Source organism: Bubalus bubalis, chromosome 19 (assembly GCF_019923935.1).
Source record: "Bubalus bubalis isolate 160015118507 breed Murrah chromosome 19, NDDB_SH_1, whole genome shotgun sequence".
NCBI lineage: Eukaryota > Metazoa > Chordata > Mammalia > Artiodactyla > Bovidae > Bubalus > Bubalus bubalis.
The window spans coordinates 32,612,446-32,636,546 of NC_059175.1; the positions used below are offsets into that span (position 1 = coordinate 32,612,446).

Below are 24,101 nucleotides of genomic sequence, written 5' to 3' on the forward strand. Positions count from 1 at the left end.
CTTTAAAATGTCTTATAGAATTTAATTAAGTGAATAACATTAAGTCCTGTGATCTTGAGTATCCATAGTTCTTGATAGGAAAGCTAACGCTCAGAGCTGCTTTCTACGGCACCATAGTAGTTCAGGGATGGAAAGAGAAAACAATTTCTGCTCAGTCCTGGATTCTGCCATCCTTCGTCTAGAGACCATAGGATTCAGTCTTTGGAGAGAAAATAAAAGGCGATGATAAAGACCTTTGTATTATATTGAAGAAAAATGGCCTTCTATTCTAAGGTCTCAAAGCCCTAAAGACTAATTTTCAGGGAAATGACTTGCTGTATCTATTGTCTCATTTGGCTGGTCTTCCCCTGAGAATGTGCCTGTGTAACTACAAACTGTTATTACATCCACTTGTAAAAACCATTTGTAATATCAATTGTTCTCCATTTCAGAGCTAGCTGAGTCTTTCCACTAAAGTCCTATGTGGATTGTTGGCATCCCAACCAAATAGGTGCTATGTAAAGGCTAAAAATATCCCATGAAGATAAACTCAGTGTGAGTAATATGATCATCATCTTGTCCTTTTATTCTGTGTACCTTGATTTTCTTTCTTTAGCAAGTCATGTGTTTCTCTTCTAGGTACCATATCAATCATCACAGTGATTTGACAGCCGTGGGTTTTGTAATAGAGTGTTCCCCAGTTTTTTATGTCTTTTCTGTGTGTGCTTGTGTATGTGTGTGTATAGAAGGAAGGGGTGAGGGCAGTGGCACTCAGGTTTCCTCCATGATATTTTGGCATGCCGTAAGAGAGACCTGTCCTTGGTTTTGTTTTGCCAGCAGACAAAGTATGGAGTATTCCTTTGGCAGGGTCAGCCTTTGTAGCCCTGCTTTTCAGCAGATTAATGTAAACATTTCAGTTTTAGGAGAGAGCAGGCAGAAGAAGTAGAATAAGTATAATTCACTCAGTTTCTGACTTACACTTTTGTATGCTTCATAATGCAGTCCTTTTTTTTTTTCTTTTTTGGCTGTGCCACATATCTTGTGAGATACTAGTTTCCTGACCAGGGATTGAACCCAGGCCAGGGCAGTGAAAGTGTCAAGTCCTAACCAATGGACCACAAGGGCATTCTCTATAGTATAGTCTTTGCTTCTCCTTTTGCTCATGCCCTTATCTATCTCCCCTAAGTTCCTTTGCACACTTCTGCGAGCTTTACTTCTCCTAGTGAGCTCAGAGATGCTAAGGAGGTAGAAGTACATTTCTTAGGACTAAAGCAGCCTCCAGTAGACCACAGGCACTCAGCCACATGATATTTTACAACTCTAATGCTGCTGGATTCCTTGGATCAGAATTGTAATAGTCAGACAGCGTTTATTGATCACTGTAGTTTGTCTAGTATTCTACTCATTTGCTGAAGATACAGAGATAAATTGTTTCAGCGTCCAGGGAGCTCAGAGTCCAGTGGTGGGTAAAGAGAAAGCAACAATTACATTTGTGGAAAGCAGAGGAAACACAGGAGTGCCTAAGGGGTGCAGACTGGGGATGTCCCTTGGACACTGGGGTCAGATCAGATCAGATCAGTCGCTCAGTCGTGTCTGACTCTTTGCAACCCCATGAATAGCAGCATGCCAATCCTCCCTATCCATCACCAACTCCCGGAGTTCACTGAGACTCACGTCCATCGAGTCAGTGATGCCATCCAGCCATCTTATCCTCTGTTGTCCCCTTCTCCTCTTGCCCCCAATCCCTCCCAGCACCAGAGTCTTTTCCAGTGAGTCAACTCTTGGCATGAGGTGGCCAAAGTACTGGAGTTTCAGCTTTAGCATCATTCCTTCCAAAGAAATCCCAGGGCTCATCTCCTTCAGAATGGACTGCTTGGATCTCCTTGCAGTCCAAGGGACTCTCAAGAGTCTTCTCCAACACCACAGTTCAAAAGCATCCATTCTTCGGTGCTCAGTCTTCTTCACAGCCTTGACGAACTCCTTTTCCTATTTGGAGCCAGTCTGTTGTTCCATGTCCAGTTCTAACTGTTGCTTCCTGACCTGCATATAGGTTTCTCAAGAGGCAGGTCAGGTGGTCTGGTATTCCCATCTCTTTCAGAATTTTCCACAGTTTCTTGTGATCCACACAGTCAAAGGCTTTGGCATAGTCAATAAAGCAGAAATAGATGCTTTTCTGGAACTCTCTTGCCTTTTCCATGATCCAGCGGATGTTGGCAATTTGATCTCTGGTTCATCTGCCTTTTCTAAAACCAGCTTGAACATCAGGAAGTTCACGGTTCACATACTGCTGAAGCCTGGCTTGGAGAATTTTGGGCATTACATTACTAGCGTGTGAGATGAGTGCAGTTGGTGTAGGGGCACTCTATAGGGGATGTTAGAGATGGTTTCTCCAGGGTAGATGACACCGGAGCCAAGTCATGAAGAGTGGGGCGGGTGTTGACATTCAAATGTGGGGTGAAGGGGTACATGGAGTGTGTTTCAGGTGGCATGAACACACGCTTCTGAAGACTTGTTCCCTTAAGGAGCAACCACCTTCTAGACTTTGCCTTCTTTGTACTTGATCACAGGGCTTTCCCAAAGAAGATGCCTGAAAGAAGAAATAATATTGGGGCACATTTAAGAAACACTTAACAGAAAAGATGGGCATGAAATGGGGTTTTATGTAAATCAAAGTCTTACATGAATGCTCTGTTGCCTCCGATAAATGAAGTGTTGACATGGAATGCAAAAATCACTGTAAAAAAGAGAACTTGTTATCTTGGATTAAGTTTATTATGATAACATGAAGCTTGTTGTAATGATGACAAGAGGTTTATTATCATTTAACCAGAATTATTTATACTGAAGAATTTAGCAAAATTGCACACAGATTATCTAAAGAATTAAAGAGACATCACCATGAAGCAAGTAATAGAAAGTATTCGGTTGGATAAAAAGAAAATGGTGGTTTCCTAGATTTTGTAGGAGGCCTGTAAGTGATGCAGTGGAGAAGAGAAAAGCTGGAGAAGCAGGTGGAGGAAAGAGATTTAAATGTTCACCAAGGTTATGATGAAGTTAGCAAAGAAGGAAATATATATAAAAATCAGAAGCCTTGAGGACCAGTCAGAGCTTTTTTGATGCTTCACTTGGTGTCTGGTCATCTACCTTTTTGGACATTTCTTCGTGGAGAAAGAAAGGAGCAGATTGATGGAGATGAACAAGACACCACTCACCCTAAAAATTCGGATGTAGAGTCAATCCCTCCCATTATACTGCATGTTCAGAACATTTCTTCCTACCGTGATCAGGTAAGGAAGAAGACTTGGCAGTTGAAAATAAAACCACAGCACAAAGAATTTAAAGGACCAAATGACAATTAAATGGAAGAGTTAAAATGAAACACCCGGTCTTTGGACTCCTAATAAAGTGTTCTTTGCTACCACACTACACTGCATCTCTTTTTTGGGATTTATTTTTTATTGCTAAAAACCCAGCAATTGTTCCTGCTTTGTGAATCATAGCACATTGTAAGGCTCGGCCTGGCATGGTTAGAATAGAGTGCTCAAGTGAGAGTTAGTCATATTTTGGCTTCATAGCTAACCTACTGTTGAATATTGAAGCTGTGACATTCTTTAATCCTTCTGCATCTCATTTTCTCTTCTTCCTTGATCTGTGTTATGTCTTGAAGCTCAGTGTGAATGGAGTCATCTAGATACCTTGTTCTTACCACAAGAATACTGTTGGTGCTACCATCCTAGGCCAGCCATATGCTAAGTCGCTTCAGTCGTGTCCAACTCTGTGAGACCCCATAGACGGCAGCCCACCAGGCCCCGCCATCCCTGGGATTCTCCAGGCAAGAACACTGGAGTGGGTTGCCATTTCCTTCTCCAATGCATGAAAGTGAAAAGTGAAAGTGAAGTAGCTCAGTCGTGTCTGACTCTTAGCAACCCCATGGACCGCAGCCTACCGGGCTCCTCCGTCCATGGCAGGAGCATTTTCATTTCCTCCGTCATTTTCTAGATAAGAGTACTGGAGTGGATTGCCATTGCCTTCTCCGCCAGCCATATGGTTTGCTCCCAAATATGGGTTGCAGTTTCATTGGTTCTGTGGGTCTCAGGAATTTTGTTTAGGCCATTTTCTGTGTAATTCTGTGTTCAACTTCATTGAGGAACTTAAGACTTTCTGAAAAATTCCCTGGTGGTTTAGTTGCTAAGTTGTGTAGGACTCTTTGTGACCCCATGGACTGTGTCCATGTAGGTCCCCATATAGCCTGTCAGGCTCCTCTGTCCATGGGATTTTTTAGGCAAGAATACTGGAGTGGGTTGCCATTGCCTTCTCCAGGGGATCTTCCCCACCCAGGGATCAAACCTGTGTCTCCTGCATTGCAGGCAGATTCTTTACCATCTGAGCCACCAAGAAAGCCTAAAGAATTCCCTAGTAGATTGTAGAAATGTTCAGTGTATGTTATGTAAACAGTTCAAGGTTACTGAGCACTTGCTAAGTGCTGGACACTTACAGTCACCCCTGAGGTATAGCAGATGAATAAGCATAGACACAGGATCCTTGACCAGCTAGTGTAGAGTGGAGTGAGGCTTTACACTCAGGTCCTTTGACTCTGCTCTGAATCACTGAGCTGTACTGTTTACATGGAAAATGGTTTCTGAAAGGTATGTTTTGGTGATGTGCTGTGCTGTGCTTAATCGTTCAGTCATGTTCATCTCTTTTTGGCCCCATGGACTGTAGCCCGCCAGGCTCCTCTGTCCATGGGGATTCTTCAGGCAAGAATACTGGTTGCCATGGCCTCCTCCAGGGGATCTTCTAAAGCCAGAGATTGAACCCAGGTCTCCTGCATTGCAGGTGGATTCTTTACTGTCTGAGCCACTAGGGGAAGTCCAGGAACACTGGAGTGGGTAGCCTATCCCTTCTCCAGGGGATCTTCCAACCCAGGAATTGAACTGAGGTCTCCTGCATTGCAGGCGGATTCTTTACTAGCTGAGCTACCAGGGAAGCCCTTCTGTCTTTGTAGGGCACAATTAATTCTGGTAGTTGAAATTCTCCGAAACCAGAGTTGGTTGTTCATTGGAACCCAAGTGGCTGCTTTCACACCAGATGTAGATCTTGCTCAAATAACGGGAACAAAGTAAGAGCTCCCCACAGAAAAACGTTCCTTGGAGGCCCACAGATTGTTCACTTTGTTCACATGCAGACCTGGAATTCATTGTGACATGTCTTATTTGAGTTGTATGAAGTGCAAGGAGTCCTGACAGCTATAGCAGTTCAAATGTTCATCATTAATTTCAGCTCTTTAATTAAGCGTCTGTGACATGTGCAAGCTTTCTTTGAAATCTGGGAATGAAAATAGACCATTAAAAATGAAGCAGAAATGAGGTTTTATTTCTACAGCTATAAATTTTCTTACACAGTAAAATCTAGAAACATACAGTTTGTTGTTAAAAGTGTAATGTCTATCCACTCTCTCTATATATATTTAGCACTAATTTTGACTAAATTAAAGTAATACAGTTTGTCATTTTTTGAGATTCACCCAAGATTCCCAATGGAATTCCCTCTTTTTCCCCATTCCTTCGTTCAAAAAACACTGAATATCTTTTGTGCCATACACTGGATTAAGTATACTAAAACCTCTTAATTACTCGTATGTTGGTGCATTGACATGTTATCACAAGGAGTAAAATCTTAAGCCCAGTTATTTGAAATCCTTTGCTTCTGATCATACTTAGTATGATAGCAGTTTTGAGAGAGACATAAGCCAGCTAGCAGTGCATAATTGAGAAGGTAAAACTTGGAGATGGGTAAAGATGGTGATGGCATCATGTGTGGGGCTTTTAGACCCAACATGGAAGCAGTAGGAACATTTTTGCCATTTTAAATAGAGGATCTAAAATGTGACAAATTAGCCTTCAGCCTCAAGGGAAATAGTAATTTAGGCTCCTGGTGCTTGATCCTTAGAAAGGAGCTTCATCATAATCAGAAGAAAATGATCTGAAGATCAGATCATCAGAGCTAATGTTTCATCTGTGCTCCAGAGATGTGCCCCATCGGTCACCTCTGCACTGCGGTGGGGTTGGGGGGGTTAGGGAATGGCGGAAAGGGGTTGATGGTTGAAAACCTGCTTCCCGTCTCAATCCCTCTTTCATGTTTGAAGAAAAGGCATTGTAGCTGAAGGAAACTGAAAAAAATATGAGTATAGACCAGCACACACAGTTTACCAGTGAGCAAACGGAGGCCCAGATATATTCCAGGAAAGGCAAATAGCTATATAAGAAAGTGAATATAATCATGGTTTTCTACACTGCCTGGGGCATCAGTGAGCCATTGTACAGTCATTTTGCCAGCATGGTGTAAATTCTGACTATTGAGTCATATACGAATTGTGACATAGCTACGCTGGGCGAACTGAAGATGATGAAGCATGGGGGTTTGCAGGAGAGGAAAGTCTTCATGTGCCCCTGTAAGAAGTTAATAGATAATACCTAAAGCTGATTAATTAAAACATAAATAGCTTTGTCAACATAGCATTTAAAAATGCAGAGGTTCAATGGAACAGAATACAGAGCCCAGAAATAAAATCACACACCTTTGGTCAATTAATCTTCAACAAAGGAGGCAAGAATATACAATACAGAAAAAACCGTGTCTTCTATAAGTTGTGGGGAAACTGGACAGCTACATGTAAAGAATGAAATTAGAACACTACCTAACACCATACACAGAAATAAACTCAAAATGGCTTAAAGACTTAAATATAAGACATGACAACATAAAACTAGAAGAAAACATAGACAAAACAGTCTCTAACATAAATTATGGCAGTATTTTTTTAGAGCAGTCTCTCAAGGCAGTAGAAATAAAAGCAAAGATAAACAAATGGAACCTAACCAAATTTATAAGCTTTTGCACAGCAAAGGAAACCTTAAAATGAAAAGATGATCTACAAGCTGGGAGGAAATATTTGAAAAAAAATGGAACCAACAAGGTCTTCATTTCCAAAATATACAAACAGCTCATACAACTCAATAACAAAAAACCAGACAACCCAATGAAAAAATGGGCAAAAGACCTAAATAGATATTTCTCCGAAGAAGACATACAGATGGCCAATAAGCACATGAAAAGATGCTCAACATTACTAGTTATTAGAGAAATGCAAATCAAACTACATTGAGGTACCACCTCATTCCAGTCAGAATGGCCATCATTAAAAAGTTTAAAAATGCTAAATGCTGCAGAGGGTGTGGAGAGAAGGGAACCTTCTTACACTTTTGGTGGGAATGTAAATTGGGACAGCCACTGTGGAAAACAGTATGAAGGTTCCTTAGAAAACTAAAAACAGAGTTGTCCTGTGAGTTAGCAGTCCCATTCTTGGGCATATATCTGAACAAAATTCTAATTTTAAAAGATATAGGCACGCCTACGTTCATAGCAACACTACTTACAATAGCCAAGAAATGGAAACCTACATGTCCATGGACAAATGAATGGATAAAGAAGATATCTATATATATGTATATATAGATATATATGTATACACACACATATATATAATATTGCCTATCATCAAATAATAATATCTACATTAATTAATATATATATACTAGAGTACTACTACTCAGCCGTAAAAAAGAATAAAATGATGCCATCTGTAACTACATGGATGAGTCTAGAGATCATATTGAGTGAAGTAAGTCAGACAGGGAAAGAAAAATACCTATGATATCACTTTCATGTGGTATCTAAGATACAACACAATGAACTCATCTATGAGACAGAAACAGCCTCACAGACATAGAGAACAGAATTCCTGTAAGGAATTCTCTGGCAGTCTGGTGGTTAGGACTCAGCATTTTCATTGCTTAGGGCTCAGGTTTGATCCCTTTTTGGAAAACTAAAGTCCCACAAGCCATGTTGCTCAGCCCAAAAAAATAAAATAAAAAGAAACAGACTTGTGAAAGCAGGTGGGCAGGGGAGGGTTGAACTGGGAGCCTGGGTCTAGTAGATGCAAGCTATTGTATATAGGGTGGATAAACAACAAGGTCCTGTCATATAGCATGGAAAACTATATTTAATATCCTGTAGTAAGCCATAGTAGATAGTAAAATTTGTTATAAAATAAAAAAATTTAAAATGCAGAGGTAAGAAGAAAATTGATAGAAGTATATAGAAAAATGCTAAATAAAGTTGAAATTGATTTCCTGTTCAGAGCATGTCTAAGGATACGAGGGAAGTCCAGAGCTGCTGTTTTCTGTGAATATATTACTTTTTCAACAAATAAAAATAAAATTTGAAGGAATGTATAATATGCATTTGCATCCTATGTATGCCCCCTACCCTTGGTAGAAAAATAACTCATTTGTCAAGGAGACCCTTCCTTGGGAGATCTAAGGGCGGAGGCTTAGATCAAATCTGTGGCTGGCTGTTTTCCAGCTAAACCAGTTATGCCTTTGGCTACTCATTTGTATTTCTCCTTAAATTACTGTAGGAACACAAGCTGCCTCCAGAAAGGTGAAAGCATGATGGCGCAAGTTTTTGAAACAGCCTGTACTTAGGAGACAATTTCTCTGATAATTCCTTTTGTCCTATCTTATACCAATTCTAAATAAGAATCAGCCCCTAACTACTCTTTTTGATGTTTTTTAAAACAGGGAAATGCACATAAAATCATGGAGAAATGTACATTACCTCTAACAGGAAAGCAGTGTGTCAACCGTATCATTACTGAAAAGGTAAAGTGCCTTTCTCTTTTATTTCCTCTAGTGCCTGCTACCTTTTTTAAAAAATGTGTAAGCATTTTAGAACTTTTTGTTACTTTCTAAAAGTGTATTACATTGGTAGTCATGGGATTAATTTAATCTGTGGGTAGACTGAATAGGAAGATTCATCAATTTAATGTTACTGGATGCAGAATTCTTAAGTGAACTTCTCTGGAAATATACATATACACACAAAATGAACTCCTGCCCTTGGTAACTTGGACAGTGTGATACAAATAAAAGTTATATTGAGCCTTATGACTAATACAATAGATGATCTATACAAAGTTAAGAATATATTTATCATTCCTGTCTTCTTTGATTTCCTGAATTGCAAATACATATTGTTGGATCTCATTTTAGGAAACTCAGTAAAAATTAGGTTTTAACCATTTAGGTGCAAATTGCAGTATGGCCCCACAGTGAATCAAAAAATCTATGGTTCTTGCATAAAGCGGACTTCAGAACACACTTGCGTTTTAGAGGGCCTCTAGATATTATCCTCTTTGATAGAAAATTGTTACTGGTAAATTGAAACTGAGAGAGCAGCATGGCTGCAGGTGCTGTAGTTCCTTTCCGACCCAGATTTGAACCTGAGATGCTGGAATGACATTGCTCTCGTAAGTGAGCCAGGAGGATGTCATTTTCTTTGTTTTGATTCAGTATTTTGATGAACCACAGGACAGAATTCTCTAGATCTAGAGTTTGTTTGTTTTTTTCATAATGGGGCTGTTCCTTTTGGCATCAATCAGGTTTAGAACCCTCATTCAGTTGTGGTACGAAGCACCCTAAAGCAGCCTTTTGAAGTAGAAGGTTTATAATACTTTTCAGAAGCCACATTTTAAGGAGAGTTTTGTCCTAAAATAGTGCCTGCCCCAGGACAGTTTATATCCATAAAGATGACATATAGAAAAGAACAAGCAGATAAAAGGGCACAAATCTAACCTACCATTTATTCCAAGTCTTATCATTTCTTAAACTCCTCCACAATCATGGACAGAACTTGTTGAAAAGAATTCATTACTTTGAAATCAAAGACAAAACAGTCCTTGCTCCTGTTTTCTTTAATAAAGTGATGCGGTACAGCTCCTAAGGGTAACCCCAGCTACGTTTTACCCCCGATCTTCCTCTTCTCCCTGTAGCCCCCCTTCACGTGCGCCCTCACTGTGTTCTTACCAGTTTAGTGCTTTCATGTGGAACCACTCCCATTCAACACTGCCTCCCCAAATTCTACCCATCTTTTAATATAATTTCCAGCTTCATCATGAAGAGGTTTCCGATAACTTAGCACTCACAATTTCATCCTCAGAGTGGCCCACCATTCGTTTTGGCACTTACCATCTAATATAGCAGCCCCCAGCCCCCGGGTACCCATCTTAAACCTGGCTGGCACAGCCGGAGGTGAGCGTTAAGATGAGCAACCAAAGCTTCATCTGCTTCTTCCCGTCGCTCTCTGTCTTTCACATTACCACCTGAACCATCCCACCTGCTACCCCCAGTCTGTGGAAAAATTGTCTTCCACTAAAGCAGTCCCTGGTGCCAGAAAAGCCTGGGAACCACTGATTACATGCCTGCATTTTCTCATGAGATTACTTATATGTTATTTAACTTTGCTGCCATTTTAAAAAGCTTTCTACCCTTTCTCTCCATCTGCATTATTGCTTTATACATTCTTTCATTTCATAAATATTTCTGAGCTCCTTCTCTGAGGCAGGCTATTGCCAACAGTGGGCTCAGAAAGGAGGACAGTCTACTGCCCAGGAGCACATTCAGGTGGAGCTGACATCAAGCATCCAGAGGTGCCAGCAGTTAGAGTAATGCATGTAGTAGAGTCCACAGAAGAGATGTGCCAGATCGGATGCTGAGCTGGAAACATAGAGGAAGGCTGCTTAGCAGGCTCAAGAGAGTCTCAGGAAAGCTTCTAAGTGGTATCAGATATAAGCTTTTCTCTCTTTCTCTCTCTCTTTCTCTCTCTTTTTTTTTTTTTGCCACACTGCACGGCTTGTATGATCTTAGTTCCCCAACACCAGGGTTTGAACCCAGGCCCTAGTAGTCTGAGCAGTAAAGAATCCGCCTGCCAACACAGGAGACATGGGTTTGATTCCTGGGTCAGGAAGATCCCCTGGAGAAGAAAGTGGAAACCCACTCCAGTATCTTTGTCTGGGGAATCCCATGGGCAGAGAAGCATAGCAGGCTACAGTCCATGAGGTCGCAAATAGTTGGACAGGACTGAGGGTCTCAGTGACAACAAAAAAACAACTCTCGGCAGTGAGAGCTAAGAGTCCTAACCACTGGACCACCAGGGAATTCCCATCAAATTTAAGCTTTTAACTGCAAGGCATTTCACAGTCTGAATCTTTTCTCCTCCAGTCTGTTGCTCTCTTTTTGCCTTAACATTCTCCCCACCTCTGCCGTCCTAAATGCTGTGAACTATGTGGCATCACTTACACCTTCCCCCCCAGCACACACCATGTTCTTCTGGGACTTTGCACATCCTGTCTCTCTCCCTGGCATGCTCTTCCCACCCTAGCCATCTGGCTATTTCCTGCTCATCTTTTATGTCTCAGCTACTTATTCTTCTGGCAAACCTTCCCTATCTCTCCCCAAGTCTTGTCATTGCTTCCCTGAGTCTTAGGACTCCACCCTAACAGCACTGTATTGAAATAACCTCCGAGCTCTGCCTGTCTCACTCATTACTGTTTATCCAACAGTGAGCATAATGCTTGACCTGTACGCAGTGAATGCCTGATGAGTAAATACCATACGTTCCTTGATGAGAAATTAATAGATTGAGTGGTGAGTCTTGAAAAATAAACATGAGTTTCTATAAGTGAAAATAAGACCAAAGAGGCCCTTCTAGGCAAAAGAAATAAAATAGGCAGAGTCACAGAGGTATTAAAACACAGCTTACTCAAGGACTTGCATGTGGGACAGTGTGGAGCATGGGACAGCATGGAGTGAGGGTATAGCCAGGGATTTTGAAGGCTGAAGATAAAAAGCCAGTGAAGGGCCAAATTATGAAGGAATGTGAATATATTGTTAATAAATCTGGGGTTTATATAGAAGGCAGTTGGGAGCCCTTCATGATTTTTAATGGACTTTGCCCTTGTGGCTCAGCTGATAAAGAATCTGCCTACAGTGTGGGAGACCTGGGTTGGGAAAATCCCCTGGAGAAGGGAGAGGCTATCCACTCCAGTATTCTGGCCTGGAGAATTCCATGGACTGTATAGTCCATAGGGTCACAAAGAGCTGGACACAATTGATCGAATTTCACTTTCACTTTCATGATCTTTAATAGCTGCGGACACCATTGATTAGTGGAGAAGGCAATGGCACCCCACTCCAGTACTTTCGCCTGGAAAATCCCATGGACAGAGGAGCCTGGTAGGCTGCAGTCCATGGGGTCACAAAGAGTCAGACATGACTGAGCGACTTCACTTTCACTTTTCACTTTCATGCATTGGAGAAGGAAATGGCAACCTACTCCAGTGTTCTTGCCTGGAGAATCCCAGGGATGGGGGAGCCTGGTGGGCTGCCGTCTATGGGGTTGCACAGAGTCGGACACGACTGAAGCGACTTAGCAGCAGCAATAGCAGCCATTGATTAGATTAGCATTTTGTAAAGAGCCAGGAGAAGCAAATGGCAACCCATTCCAGTGTTCTTGCCTGGAGAATCCCATGGACGGAGAAGCCTGGTAGGCTGGAGTCCATGGGGTCGCACAGAGTCGGACACAGCTGAAATGACTTAGCAGCAGCAGCAGCAGCAAAGAGCCATGTGGTTTTTACATAGAGTAGGGGGAGAAGCCATGAGACTCCCTTCAGGTATCTTGGTCAGAAATATCAAGGTCCTAAACCACAAGACCCAAAGAGAGATTTCAGAAAGATTTAGGAGATGGACTCAGCCTAACTTGGTGATGAATGGGGCATAGTCACTAAGGCAGAGGTGATTCCTGAGTTTTCTGGCTAGAGTCATGGTTTACCTCTTTTATCTTTAATGAAGCCTGGCTCTGCAGGAAGAGACAGGGAGGAGCAAGGGAAGGCAGCGAAAAAATAGGTTTTGTTTGAACATACTCAATTTGATATTCCTGAGTAAGGTGACATCCAAAGTATCCAGTCTGAGATTTATGATAAACAAGTGGAGATGGGTATCTGGAGCTCAGAGAAGTCACCGTTTGAAGGAATGTGTGAACTCATTAGCAGACAGGGGTAACTGGAACCTAACCTGTAGGTGGCATTGTGTAGATAAAGGGAGCTAGGTGTGGCACTTTGGGTGCCTCGGGGAATGGAGTAGGTAGGGTATTTCCCCTGTGCTCTATACATAGTAGATGCTTAATAAATGCTGCCTTGCTATTAACTTTAATGACTGTGAACACTGCCAGAGCAGATGTGGGACTAGAATTCCATTTTCAGCTCTTAAGGAAAGTTCCATTAGTTGCCTGCCATTTGAAAGACGCTTCAGAGATATTTCGACTCTGCTTTCTTGGTTTTGTGTTGCTAGAATGATGGGATGATAGATACCTTCCTCAACAGCACTTGGGCTGTGACTAATTGCTTTATCCATAATGCAGCCTGTTACGGTGGTGAAAAAATAATAAAATTATTCATCTGTAAAACAAAGTAATTGAAATATTATTCTTGGTAGTTGAACAGTTGGTTGCAGCTTTTAGATTTTAGTGTCTGTCTTTTATTAAGTTTCTGTTTACACTTTATATGACTAAGTGGGGAATCTCCCTCAATATTTCAAAACTAGAATTCTCATTTTTTAAAAAATTCATAATGCTTAGTTTTCTAATATATGACCTTTAGAGCTAATTAGGGATTGATAAAGATGTTAATAAAAGGTTTTTAAAAGCAATGTCATTTGCCACAGAGTTTATCTTCTTGATCACCGAAGCTTTATACTCATAATACCACAGTTATACACAATAAGGCTCTTTTTCTCTTATTTGTTCCATTTTGATAAATTTGTGGTTGTTCATAATACAAGGGAAAGAATATAGTATGAATGATGCTCCAGACACATTTTCTGCAAATAAAAAGTTGCCAATTAAAAAAAAAATTATAATTGTCATTTTGAAACTGAATAACCTACTGCATCATATGGACGTTCCTCACTAATAATTTCTCCCCCTCAAAACATATTTCAGCTGAAAAGTTTCTTTAGGAACATAAAAATATGGAAACAAAAAAGTTTGCTGAAATATATCATCCCAAATTTAAATCATCTTTTCCAGTAAAACCAATCAGGTGTCTATGTATTCATCAAACAAAGCAAATATCATTAGTCCCCTTAATGTTTTGCTCCTGAGGAGAAATATCAATTATCTGGAGACAGATAATCATTTGGAGGCTTTAATTTGTGTTCACACACATACGCACATGTGGGAGAAAGAATATGCCTCTGTGGTGTCCTTGCTATGTCTCAGGCATGAGGCCAGCTGCTCAGAGTAGGTTTGTTATTATATTTATCCTGTATAACAATCTTGGGAAGTAGGTTTGTTTGACATACATCTACAGATGTGAAGACAGGTTCAGCAAAGATTGCATAGCTATTGTCAGCTGAGCTGGAATTCCAGTTCATCTTGAAAGCCAGGATTCTTTCCGCTACATATTGTGTCTTCTTTTTTATTATTTTTAAAATTTCTATTTTATATTGGCGTACACATTGCTGTGTCTTTTTAATAGCCTCCAGGAGTGTGTTTAAAAATGTCAATTTAGGGATGGACTTCCAAGCTAGATGAAAATAAAGATTCTAAGGCTGCAAATAATAGTTGAATTTAAGGTAATTCCAGAGGAGAGGAGAGATCTGGGAAGCATAAAAAATTTAAGTCTGAGGAAGACTGACCTTAAAAACTGGAAGAGGGAACAGTTCCTGTGCATGGGAGGACAACTTACTTTAAAGTCCATGAGTGAATGTTTAGGGAAGCAGTTTCGCTTCTTGCAGTTAGAGCTTCCCATTGGTAGGTAATCTGCCTTAGAAAGTGAGCCTTCTACTACTAGAAGTTTCTAAACAAAGCCCCAGAGACCATCTCAGAAGGATGCTTTGAAGAATTCTTGTATGGAAGATTTTATTGCATGACTTTGTGGGTCCCTTCTACTCAATTTGTTGTTTTACCAAGAGTGACCACATGTGTTCTGTATCAGACACAGCTGGTTGAATCTACCTGCTTGGATCAAGCTATGCCAATTGGCACCACCATCACCTAGTATAACCAATCAGAATGTTGAATGCAGTGTTTAGGGTGAGGTGAGCCTTCTCATGCTTGTCCTAAACATGAGCATCTTCATTTGATTTCCATACCAGAAGGAGAGTCACTATGCTTTCAGACCTGTGTGTTTTCACAGGACTTAAGGGAAAGCTTTAATATTTACCTGGGGGAGGGAGTTGTCTTTCAGGGCAAAGTGTCCCTTTACAATTAACTCCTAGCTACTTCAGAGCACCTGCTTTTGTTTCCAGTAATTTACTGAGAAGCATCAGTCAACTTTCCCCCATCATTCCTGTGCTTTCACCCTCTAAATCTCTCCTTCCTCCCTGCTTTTCTTCCTCCTTTTTTTTCAGATCATTGTTAAATGCCAAGTTAAATTTTGACCAAAAGTGTTAGATCTAACAAAAAGAAAGTAGTTAAAAAAAAAAACTGGTTATAATAGTGGCAAATGCCATCAATAGTCAGCATTCATTTATTTTCTGGCATCAACAGCACTCCCCAACTAATTGCCAATTAAGGCATTGGCGTTTATTCTCACCAAAATATAGTAGTTACAGTTGACATGTTTTCATTGCTGATTTTCAGTCTTTTACCCTGGGTCTTTTCTGTCCTTAAAAAACTTGTGAGGTTATTTCTGTTTTGTGCTATAAAATAATTACAGTGATAGAAATAGTCATTGTCATCTTCTTGATTTTGACAGGCTGTGTTTGATGTGGACAGCAAAAAGGGTCTGACTCTAATTGAACTCTGGGAAGGCCTGACAGTGGATGACATAAAAAAGAGCACTGGGTGTGATTTCACAGTAAGTGTTTCTATGAACAAATCCAGCCACTTGTCCTGTACCCCGAGCTTGATTAATGGGTATTTATGGGACATGAACCATTAATTTGTGATCATTTTTGGAGTTGACCTTTGCAGGAACAGGAGTGGAAGGATGGGTGCCTCCAGTGAGAGCAGGTGGGAGCAGGAACAGGCTGACTCGGGACAGAATTGGCTCAGGGATCAGAAGCAGGAGGGGGAGGAACCACTAGGAGCTGCTGCAAACAGCAGGTTGAGCTTGAGCTCTAAGCTATTTGCTGTAACATTCCTTGCAGTCCTCTGTTCCTGGGTTATGTATTGGGCACAGCCAAACTTAATTAACTAAAAAATGTGAGCCACACACAGACAAATGATACTTCCTTATTTTGAAACGTATGTGTGGAATTTGATTTTCTCTCTGATTAACTTCTTTGCCTGATCATTCCATCTATGGGCGATCCTCGAATGTTGAGCTTTTAACACCACTGGATTGATAATCACAAAATAGATGATTCCTGTATTTGAAGAAAAACTGTGCTTTAAAACTCTGACTGACAAAGCATATAAGAACATCGGGAGTATCCACTAAGAAATCTCCAAATCCCTTTTTTAAACAAAGAGAATAAAGTCCACGGGGTCACTCAGTTGTGTCCAGTTCTTTGCAATCCCATGGACTGTAGCCTGCCAGGCTCTTATGTCCATGGAATTCTTCAGGCAAGAATACTGAAGTCGGTAGCCATTCCCTTCTCCAGGGGATCTTCACAACCCAGGGATCTAACCTGTGAATCTGTGCCTCCTGCATTGGCCGGTGGATTCTTTACTACTGAGACCAGCTCGGGCCTGATAATATAAATAATGGCCTTTTAATATAAGAGCTTATTTGTGAATCACCAATCACCAAACTAATGGGATTGGTCAGAGTTCAGTCCATTTGGAGTTAATTGAAAGTAAAGGTGAAATGTGTCTGAAAAACGAAAAAATAGACTTTGCTTCTCACATACCTTTTTAAGAACAGCTCTACATGTTAAAATGAAATATATTTATAATGAGAAGAAATATTGCAGCTACCCATCCTTGAGAAAGTAATTTAACGAACTGTTAGTCGCTCAGTCACGTCTGACTCTTTGCAACCCTGTGGACTATACCCCATCAGGTTTCTTTGTCCGCAGAATTTTCTAGGCAAGAATACTGAAGTGGGTTGCCTCTTCCTTCTCTAGGGGTCTTTCTGACCCAATGAGGATCAACCTGACCCACATTGCAGCCAGATTCTTTACCATCTGAGCAAGCAAGGAACTTCCTTGATAAATCAAGCATGTATTTCATACATTTCTTCCTGAAGTACTACATGATTGGCTGGTACCTATTAGTGCTTAACAAACATCTGTAAACAATTGTGCTGCATAATTCACGATCCACATATAACTGTTTCTGGTACTGTGTGAAGGTCTTTGTCTATTAACCTTCTTTGAGTTTCCTTCCAGAAAAAAGAAGTCTTCCAACAACTCCTTACATGAAAAGCACATCTTTAATTAACTTTTCAGTGACCTCAGTGGGTAACAAATGGGATTTGTTTAGTTTAACTATTTAGAATTCCTTACTCCAGTGATGAAAGCAAACAGTTCTTCTTCCTTAATTAGCTATTCTTTATATTTTTTCCCTCTGTGGATAAGTTAACCTCTTCTTCAGCAGATAACATTTTTGAGACATTCTATAGAATGTTCAAATCTCTGCTACAGAAGGGAATTGTAAAAGAAGATCCTCATTGTTATCAGTTTTTTTTTTTCAAGTCATGTAGGTAAATCAAGAAAGAAAAAGATAGATTTTTACTGTTTTTACTTTGTTTTTTTAAGTGCTAGTTTCCATGTCTTGATACACTGAAAAATATCTCTGTGGCACCTCTCTTATCGCAGTAGCAACCCTCCTCCTCTTTTGGCATTGACATATAATTTTGTTTTCTCCAAATGAGGCTGTTGAAGTGAAATGTTAATTTTTATGTCAACATTGCTCTGAAAATGAAAAGGTCTAGTAGTATCAGCTAAGCCATCTCAACAGAAGAACTGGATTTTGAGGATCTAATGATTAATGGCATCTCTTTAGTCCCTGACAGATGAAGCCACATGTATCAAATTCTCTGTAAGACTAGAGACTGAAGTGTTCTTATTCATAAGAAGTTCTGTTTAATAGCTGGGTTATCAATAAGCTACATTTAATAACAAAGTACATTGGGATAGCATCTCTTTATTTGATAACTCAAAAGATATCTCATGATTATTACTGCATAGATAGAATTTTACTCCATGTGACTGCATACAGTTTACTCAAGATCTCTATTTGACAAAGGCCACTCAGCCTTCACTGTATACTGAGAACTGAACATTTTAGAAAGGAATAGTTAGACCAAAGAAAGCTAAAGACCTCGGTCAAAGTAAATATTAAAATGTGTTGGTAAAAATCCCATGTACCTAAGAATATGGGCAAGGGACTGGGCAAAGGATATAGAATGTGAGCTGATGGAGAAAATCCTGAGAATTAAAAAAAAAAAGACAAATATGACAATATCAGATAATAGGACATGACAAAATTGAGGTTTCAGGGTATTAAAAATAATGGTAATGAAATATCTGAGCATTTAAAAAAAAAATGACTAAGACTTTTCCTGTATGTCACAGTGCAATTAGCAAAAACAAAAAATGTGATGGGAAAATGTGTCCTTTAGGTATCACTTGAAATAGCTTTAAAAAAAATGCATAGTAACCATGATGTGAGTAGAAAGGAATTTTCTTTTCAATTAGTAGGAAAGTCTCTGTCATGTTACGTCTGAAACTCCAGAGAAAGCAGTAGACGTTTTGTAAAAGAAATGCAAATATTGACTATATTTCAGGAAACTTCCTCACACTTCTAAAATAAGATTCTGGTCAGGAGTAGTTGACAGCAAAAGAAGCCAACCCATAATGGACAGAGGTCTTGTTCCATATGATCGCTTTCCTTCAAAATGCAATTGTTATAAAGAAAGGGACTTTCCTTTATATTTCTTGAAGATTGAGTTCAAAATCTATTGAGAGAGATAAACGAGTTGGACAGAGGCTAAAACATCATGTTATAAAGCCTAGGTTGAAGAATGTGGCCTAGATGTACAGCCACATAAGCTTTCCCAATTACAAACCCCTGAAGTGAGAGGGACCTCCACTCCCAGTTATAGGCAGCCTTGAAAAATCAGGCCTTCCACACAGAGGAGAGTCTTTTCTACTGAACTTCTTTCCATGTGGCTGAAAGCAAAACAGCACATGCTCCCTACAGAAGGCTGAGGAAGAAGGGTCAGACTGAGCCCTATATACCCCCAGTTCCTCTGCCCAAATCATTCTTAGGGGACACACTTGAGGCCATAGTATTACACTGATAAGTGTCCTTCCCCATGAGCAGTGGGGAATAAATGCTTGACACCAGCTCTGTTGGTTGGTAAAGCCACACACACATGTTCACGCCCTACAAATGCTTGACTGTGATGCTGTGCGAGAATGCTTTTCTATTTTTTTTTTTTTTAATAATTTTAGCTTCAAACATTTTTATGACTAAGGAGTTCTCTGGTTTACTTTTTTTCTAGGCACTCACATTTTGAAAAAAAAATCTCTCAAATAAATAGTCAGTAATAATTCATTTTCAAAGAGCCAAAGTGATATTGCACAGTTCTCATATTAAAGCTGTGACAAGCTAATGAACATGTTAAATTTCTTTATTTCTGGCTATACTTACATCACTCAGTGTGTTACTGCCAGCTACTTCCTGGGTCAAATAGAAAGAAAAAGGAAATGAGCTCCCTGGTGGCCTAGTGATTAGGATTCTGCCGCAGCCCAAGTTCAATCCCTGGTCAGGGGAACTGAGAGCATGCAAGCTGTGTGGTGCAGCCAAAAAAAAAAAAGGAAGGTGGCATCCTACCACTTAAATTCCATTATATTCCAAAGTATCCTTTTGAATAAGTAGTTGGTTCAATTGGATATTCATTTCTTTCTTTTTTGATTCATGCTTGAATTACATAAAATAGGTTTTTCTTTACCACATATATCTGTGGGCCTTTTTGAACTAGAATATTTCTATTTTATTTTTTAAGTTTTCTGTTTCTTTAATTTAAAAACTTAAAAATAAATTGAATCTATAGTTGGACATCATGTAGTAGAATAAACTTTCAGAGGTTATTAGTTGTCCATGGTTATTTATTAAACTCCCAGTGTATCTACCATATTAAGCTATGAAATATGAATAAAACAGGACAAACTAGTATAGTTCCTACTCCCAAGAACCTTGGTCTTTTCTGTAGGTAGGAATACACCTAAACCACCAGTGGCAACAAATCAAATAAGAATCCTGCCTATTGATATGTTTGTAGGGGAATCTGAAAGAAGCCAGCTGCAGGCATTCTTTGCAAGTTGAATAAATTTGTATGCTCAATATCTATTATGAACTGGTATTATACCAGAATTAAACAGTATATTCTTTGGATTTCAGTGGACTAGGAAAACAACTTGTTAGCTTATCCTCTGCTCATAAATCATACAGTCCTATGCTTAGCCTGTAGATCACTTTGGCAGGATAATCTGCCTCAGCTTACATGGGTTCACCATGTTGATGAGACTGTGAGAAAACAAATGAAAAATGGTGGGTTAGTAGCTGTTTTTCTTTACAAAAATAGACAGGCCAAGTCAATGTACCTAAACGTTCATCTTCTTTTCTGTTAAAAGTCAAGTTCCATGCTGAGGCTATAAAGGTTACTAAGAGCTCAAAATAGGGCCAGCATGACAAGGATAAGGATCAGATGTTTAGTTTGAAAAAGTCAAGGTGTCCAGTTTCCTTTTAAAGGCAATGCTATAAAGCACCTATTAGAAAATGACCTGTTTCCAAAGAAGAGTTTTATTTCATTAAATTATTTCCACAGATGCTCTGTTTAAAAAAAGAAAATTGATTGTTTATGAGACACATTCTCTAAATACTCAGAGCCCATATATCTTTATTCTTTTCGGTAGAATTGAAGATCTGTGACTTTTGTATATTAATATCTTTTATTTTGTCTATTATTATATATCTGTTCTTGGAGCTGGAAAGTCTGAGTGAGCTCTCATTTATCCTAAGATATGTACCAAGCCATTCTGATCTTTTTTATTCTGGTCATGGCATTTTTAGGTAGAAAAATGGAAGAGGGGACATTAACTTTTGACATTGTGAAGACTTAACAAGAAAACAATTTACAAATGAATAGCAATACTTAACTTCATCATAGCCAAATAACTGTCTTCTGTTTTTACTACTGACTTAACCTGTATTAGGAGACCTTTCTTCTAGTTCTTTGAGGCTTATCTAATCCACTCATTCATTCATTCATTTAACAAAATTTTAAGTGTTTATTCTGGAAGACAAATTAGATCCCCTTCAATTGTCACATCCATGAAGGGCTCAAAAATCACCTAAATTTTAGTATTCCATACTGTGCTTTCCATGGAGCCTGTTAACTAAGACTTAATGGATATTTGCCAGATTAAATTTACCTGCTATTACACCTTGAAAGATCCGTCAAAATTAAGCCAGACTACTTACCACCAGGGTTTCCCTGGTAGCTCAGATGGTAAAGAATCTGCCTACAATGTGGGAGACCCACGTTTGATCCCTGGGTTGGGAAGATTCCTAGAGAAAGGCATGGCAGCACACTCTGGTTTTCTTGCCTGGAGAATTCCATGGACAGAGGAGCCTGGTGGGCTATAGTCCATGGGGTCACAAAGAGTTGGACATGACTGAGCAACTAACACACACACACTTATATTTAGATTTCCTCCTCCACCAGCTTTAGCATTAAATATAGATCTGCCCTCATATTTCTCTACTTCAAGACTCCTTGGAATTCATTTGCTATTTGGTACATTGAACATAATCATAGTTAATATTTAATGTTTTTAATACTCTTACTTCCTTTTTATAATAACCTGGTATCTTTTTACTGCCTTTTTATCATTTCCACTCTGATTATGAAATTTCTGATAAAAGTGTGTTATCCAAAGACTACATTATCTCTTAACAAAATTGTGAATTGACTGGACCTATTTTAAGATTCTGAAACTTGTGGCTTGCTCCATGGCTCTGTTCTGAGTGAAGTTCATCAGTCTCAGAGCTCAGGGGGCCATTCAGGAGAGTTTGGTCATCTGGACCCTTGTTCATCTCCTGCTGCTCCTCCTCCACCTCCTCATGGTTGCAAGTCTTAAATATCTTTAAGAGCTATAATGCAAGAAGGTTGAGAACTACCAGATACACAAAATGTAAATGGATAAAAGTGTTCTTTTTCTCAGTGGCTCAGATGGGGAAATAATGAGGAAACTCCAGGTGAGGGCTATGGCAAGATTACTTGTTGCCTACATCATTCAGTTTTGGAAATTCAAAGCAGAGATGTTTTATACCATGAGGTTTTTTTCATAAGTCCATAATTTTTTTTCTCTTTCTTTTACCAGGTTTCACCAAAACTCATACCAATGCGGCAGATCTCAACTTGAAATGTGTAGTAAACCGTTGTTCTAGGCCTTGTGCTCTTCATTTCAACCACATAGGAGTTTATTAGAAGGACATCAGTAATCATAATTGTATATCTTACAGTTTTTGTCTAGTTTTCTTCTAGTATCTTAGTGCTTTTATAGCCATACAGATTTTGTTCTCTCCAGCGTGCTATGGCACTTTAATGAATAACCAAAAGGAAAAATATATATGCTTAGCTTATTTGTTTTATAAGTGCTGATAAGGTCATATTTACAGTTGGTGCTCACATTGGATTTATCTTCATCTTCTGTGGTAGGTACATTAAATTGTGCACAATTTGTACCAAGATGGGCCCTTAGGGAGAGTTTCATTGGTATACTTTCCCTCCTAACTAAATCATGACATGTAGAAAAAAAGGAGGGAGGAGAAGAACTCCACTCAGAGTATACCCAGGGCAGCATTGTTCTAGTTCTAAAAGATAACATTTGTGTGGATTGAATTAGGAGAAATGTTGTCTTAAAGATCAGGTTTTTCCTTTAGCCTTCTCTGTCTTTTCTTTTGGAGCCTCTGACTTTGTGATTACATCTTAGTGCATCCCTTCTCCGTCCCCACTTTTGGTAACTAAAATAAATGCCCAAGAAGGCAAACAGGAACATCTCTGTGTGAGAGAAGTAACCTGGTTTGTGGGAGAGACTGAAGGGTATAGAGTCTATTGGTGCTGACATCCAACCAAGAAGTTGCCTTTATAAACAAACCAAATAACTACCTGTGCTTTGCCAAAGATGACAGTTTTTTTTGTTTGTTTTTTTTTTTTTTTTAAGGAAGACGGCTATAAACCTAACTGATTAGTCAGTTTTCTCATTTTCAAACAGTGAAGTATTCCTGTGTATCCAGAAGGATCCTTAGAAGTCTTTCTCTATGGTATTGTGGGCTTCTTGTATAATACCTCCTCTTAAGGTAAGAGGAGCTGTAGGGTAATTTATCATGAACCTGCAGTAACAATGACAGGAGAGGTTTAGTTGTTTTTTTTTAAGAATTCTTTCTTTTCAGGGTCTCTTTTTTCTTCTTGGGAAAGTTTCTAAATATTGAATGCCTTTTTCTACAGAACAGTGTTCTTTCTTCTGCCCAGGATTCTTCCTTGAACAAAATACTTTTTATTCAGCTTTATCAAACTAGGGAAAATAACGATGAGCAAATCCAGGATTTGAAGTGCAGTGAACTTCATCCTTAGAAAATAAACGTGGTAGATTAGATTTTGTAAGGACCTTCTCCTCCGAGGTATCCTCAGTTATCAAACAGTTCCCCAGGGGGTCTACCAAGCATCCGGGGTATCAAATTGGAGAGAAGTCCAGGCACCCTGAAGACAGGCCAGATTGCTGTCCTCTGGACAGAGGTAGGCAAGCTGCAGTGCAATGTATCATTCCTCTCATCCCAGACACAGGCATTTCTGCGAGTTTTTAGCTAATGGCTGTCATTAAATTCACTTTCTCTTCAGATACAGCTACAGTTCTGTCATTTTAGAGGAAGGAGAGGAGAAGCACACTCCATATATAAAATGGTCTTTCAGGCTGGCTGCGTGTTTGAAAGCTTCCTCTCCCAATACTGGTAAAATGGACTTTCTAGAGAATTTTAATGGTCTGGAGAATAATTTACATCCGTGTTAGAGTTATGGTTTGGAAAATGTATGACATTGATGGTTGCTGTATTTGTAAACTTACTTCTGTGATTCTAAGAAAGCTCCTCATTTGAGTGGCAAATTCTAAGTAGATGACTTTATATTCTTGATTACAGAGTACCATAGGTGTTAGGAAATGCATTAAGAACTACAATAAATATTCCAAATGGATGTCGATCAGCGTGAT

The 24,101-nt window shown here is 39.5% G+C and overlaps 1 protein-coding gene across 1 annotated transcript in view; it reads left to right on the plus strand.

Annotated features, from left to right (window-relative positions):
- The window catches only part of OXCT1 (3-oxoacid CoA-transferase 1), a 166,886-nt gene extending 142,797 nt beyond the window's left edge, over positions 1-24,089 (plus strand). The window contains exons 15-17 of the mRNA XM_006076397.4: positions 8,622-8,702; positions 15,635-15,736; positions 22,218-24,089. Of these exons, the coding sequence (XP_006076459.2) occupies positions 8,622-8,702; positions 15,635-15,736; positions 22,218-22,259 (225 nt within the window). The 3' untranslated portion in view covers positions 22,260-24,089. The remainder of the gene's footprint in view (positions 1-8,621; positions 8,703-15,634; positions 15,737-22,217) is intronic.
- The last annotated feature ends 12 nt before the right edge of the window (positions 24,090-24,101 follow it).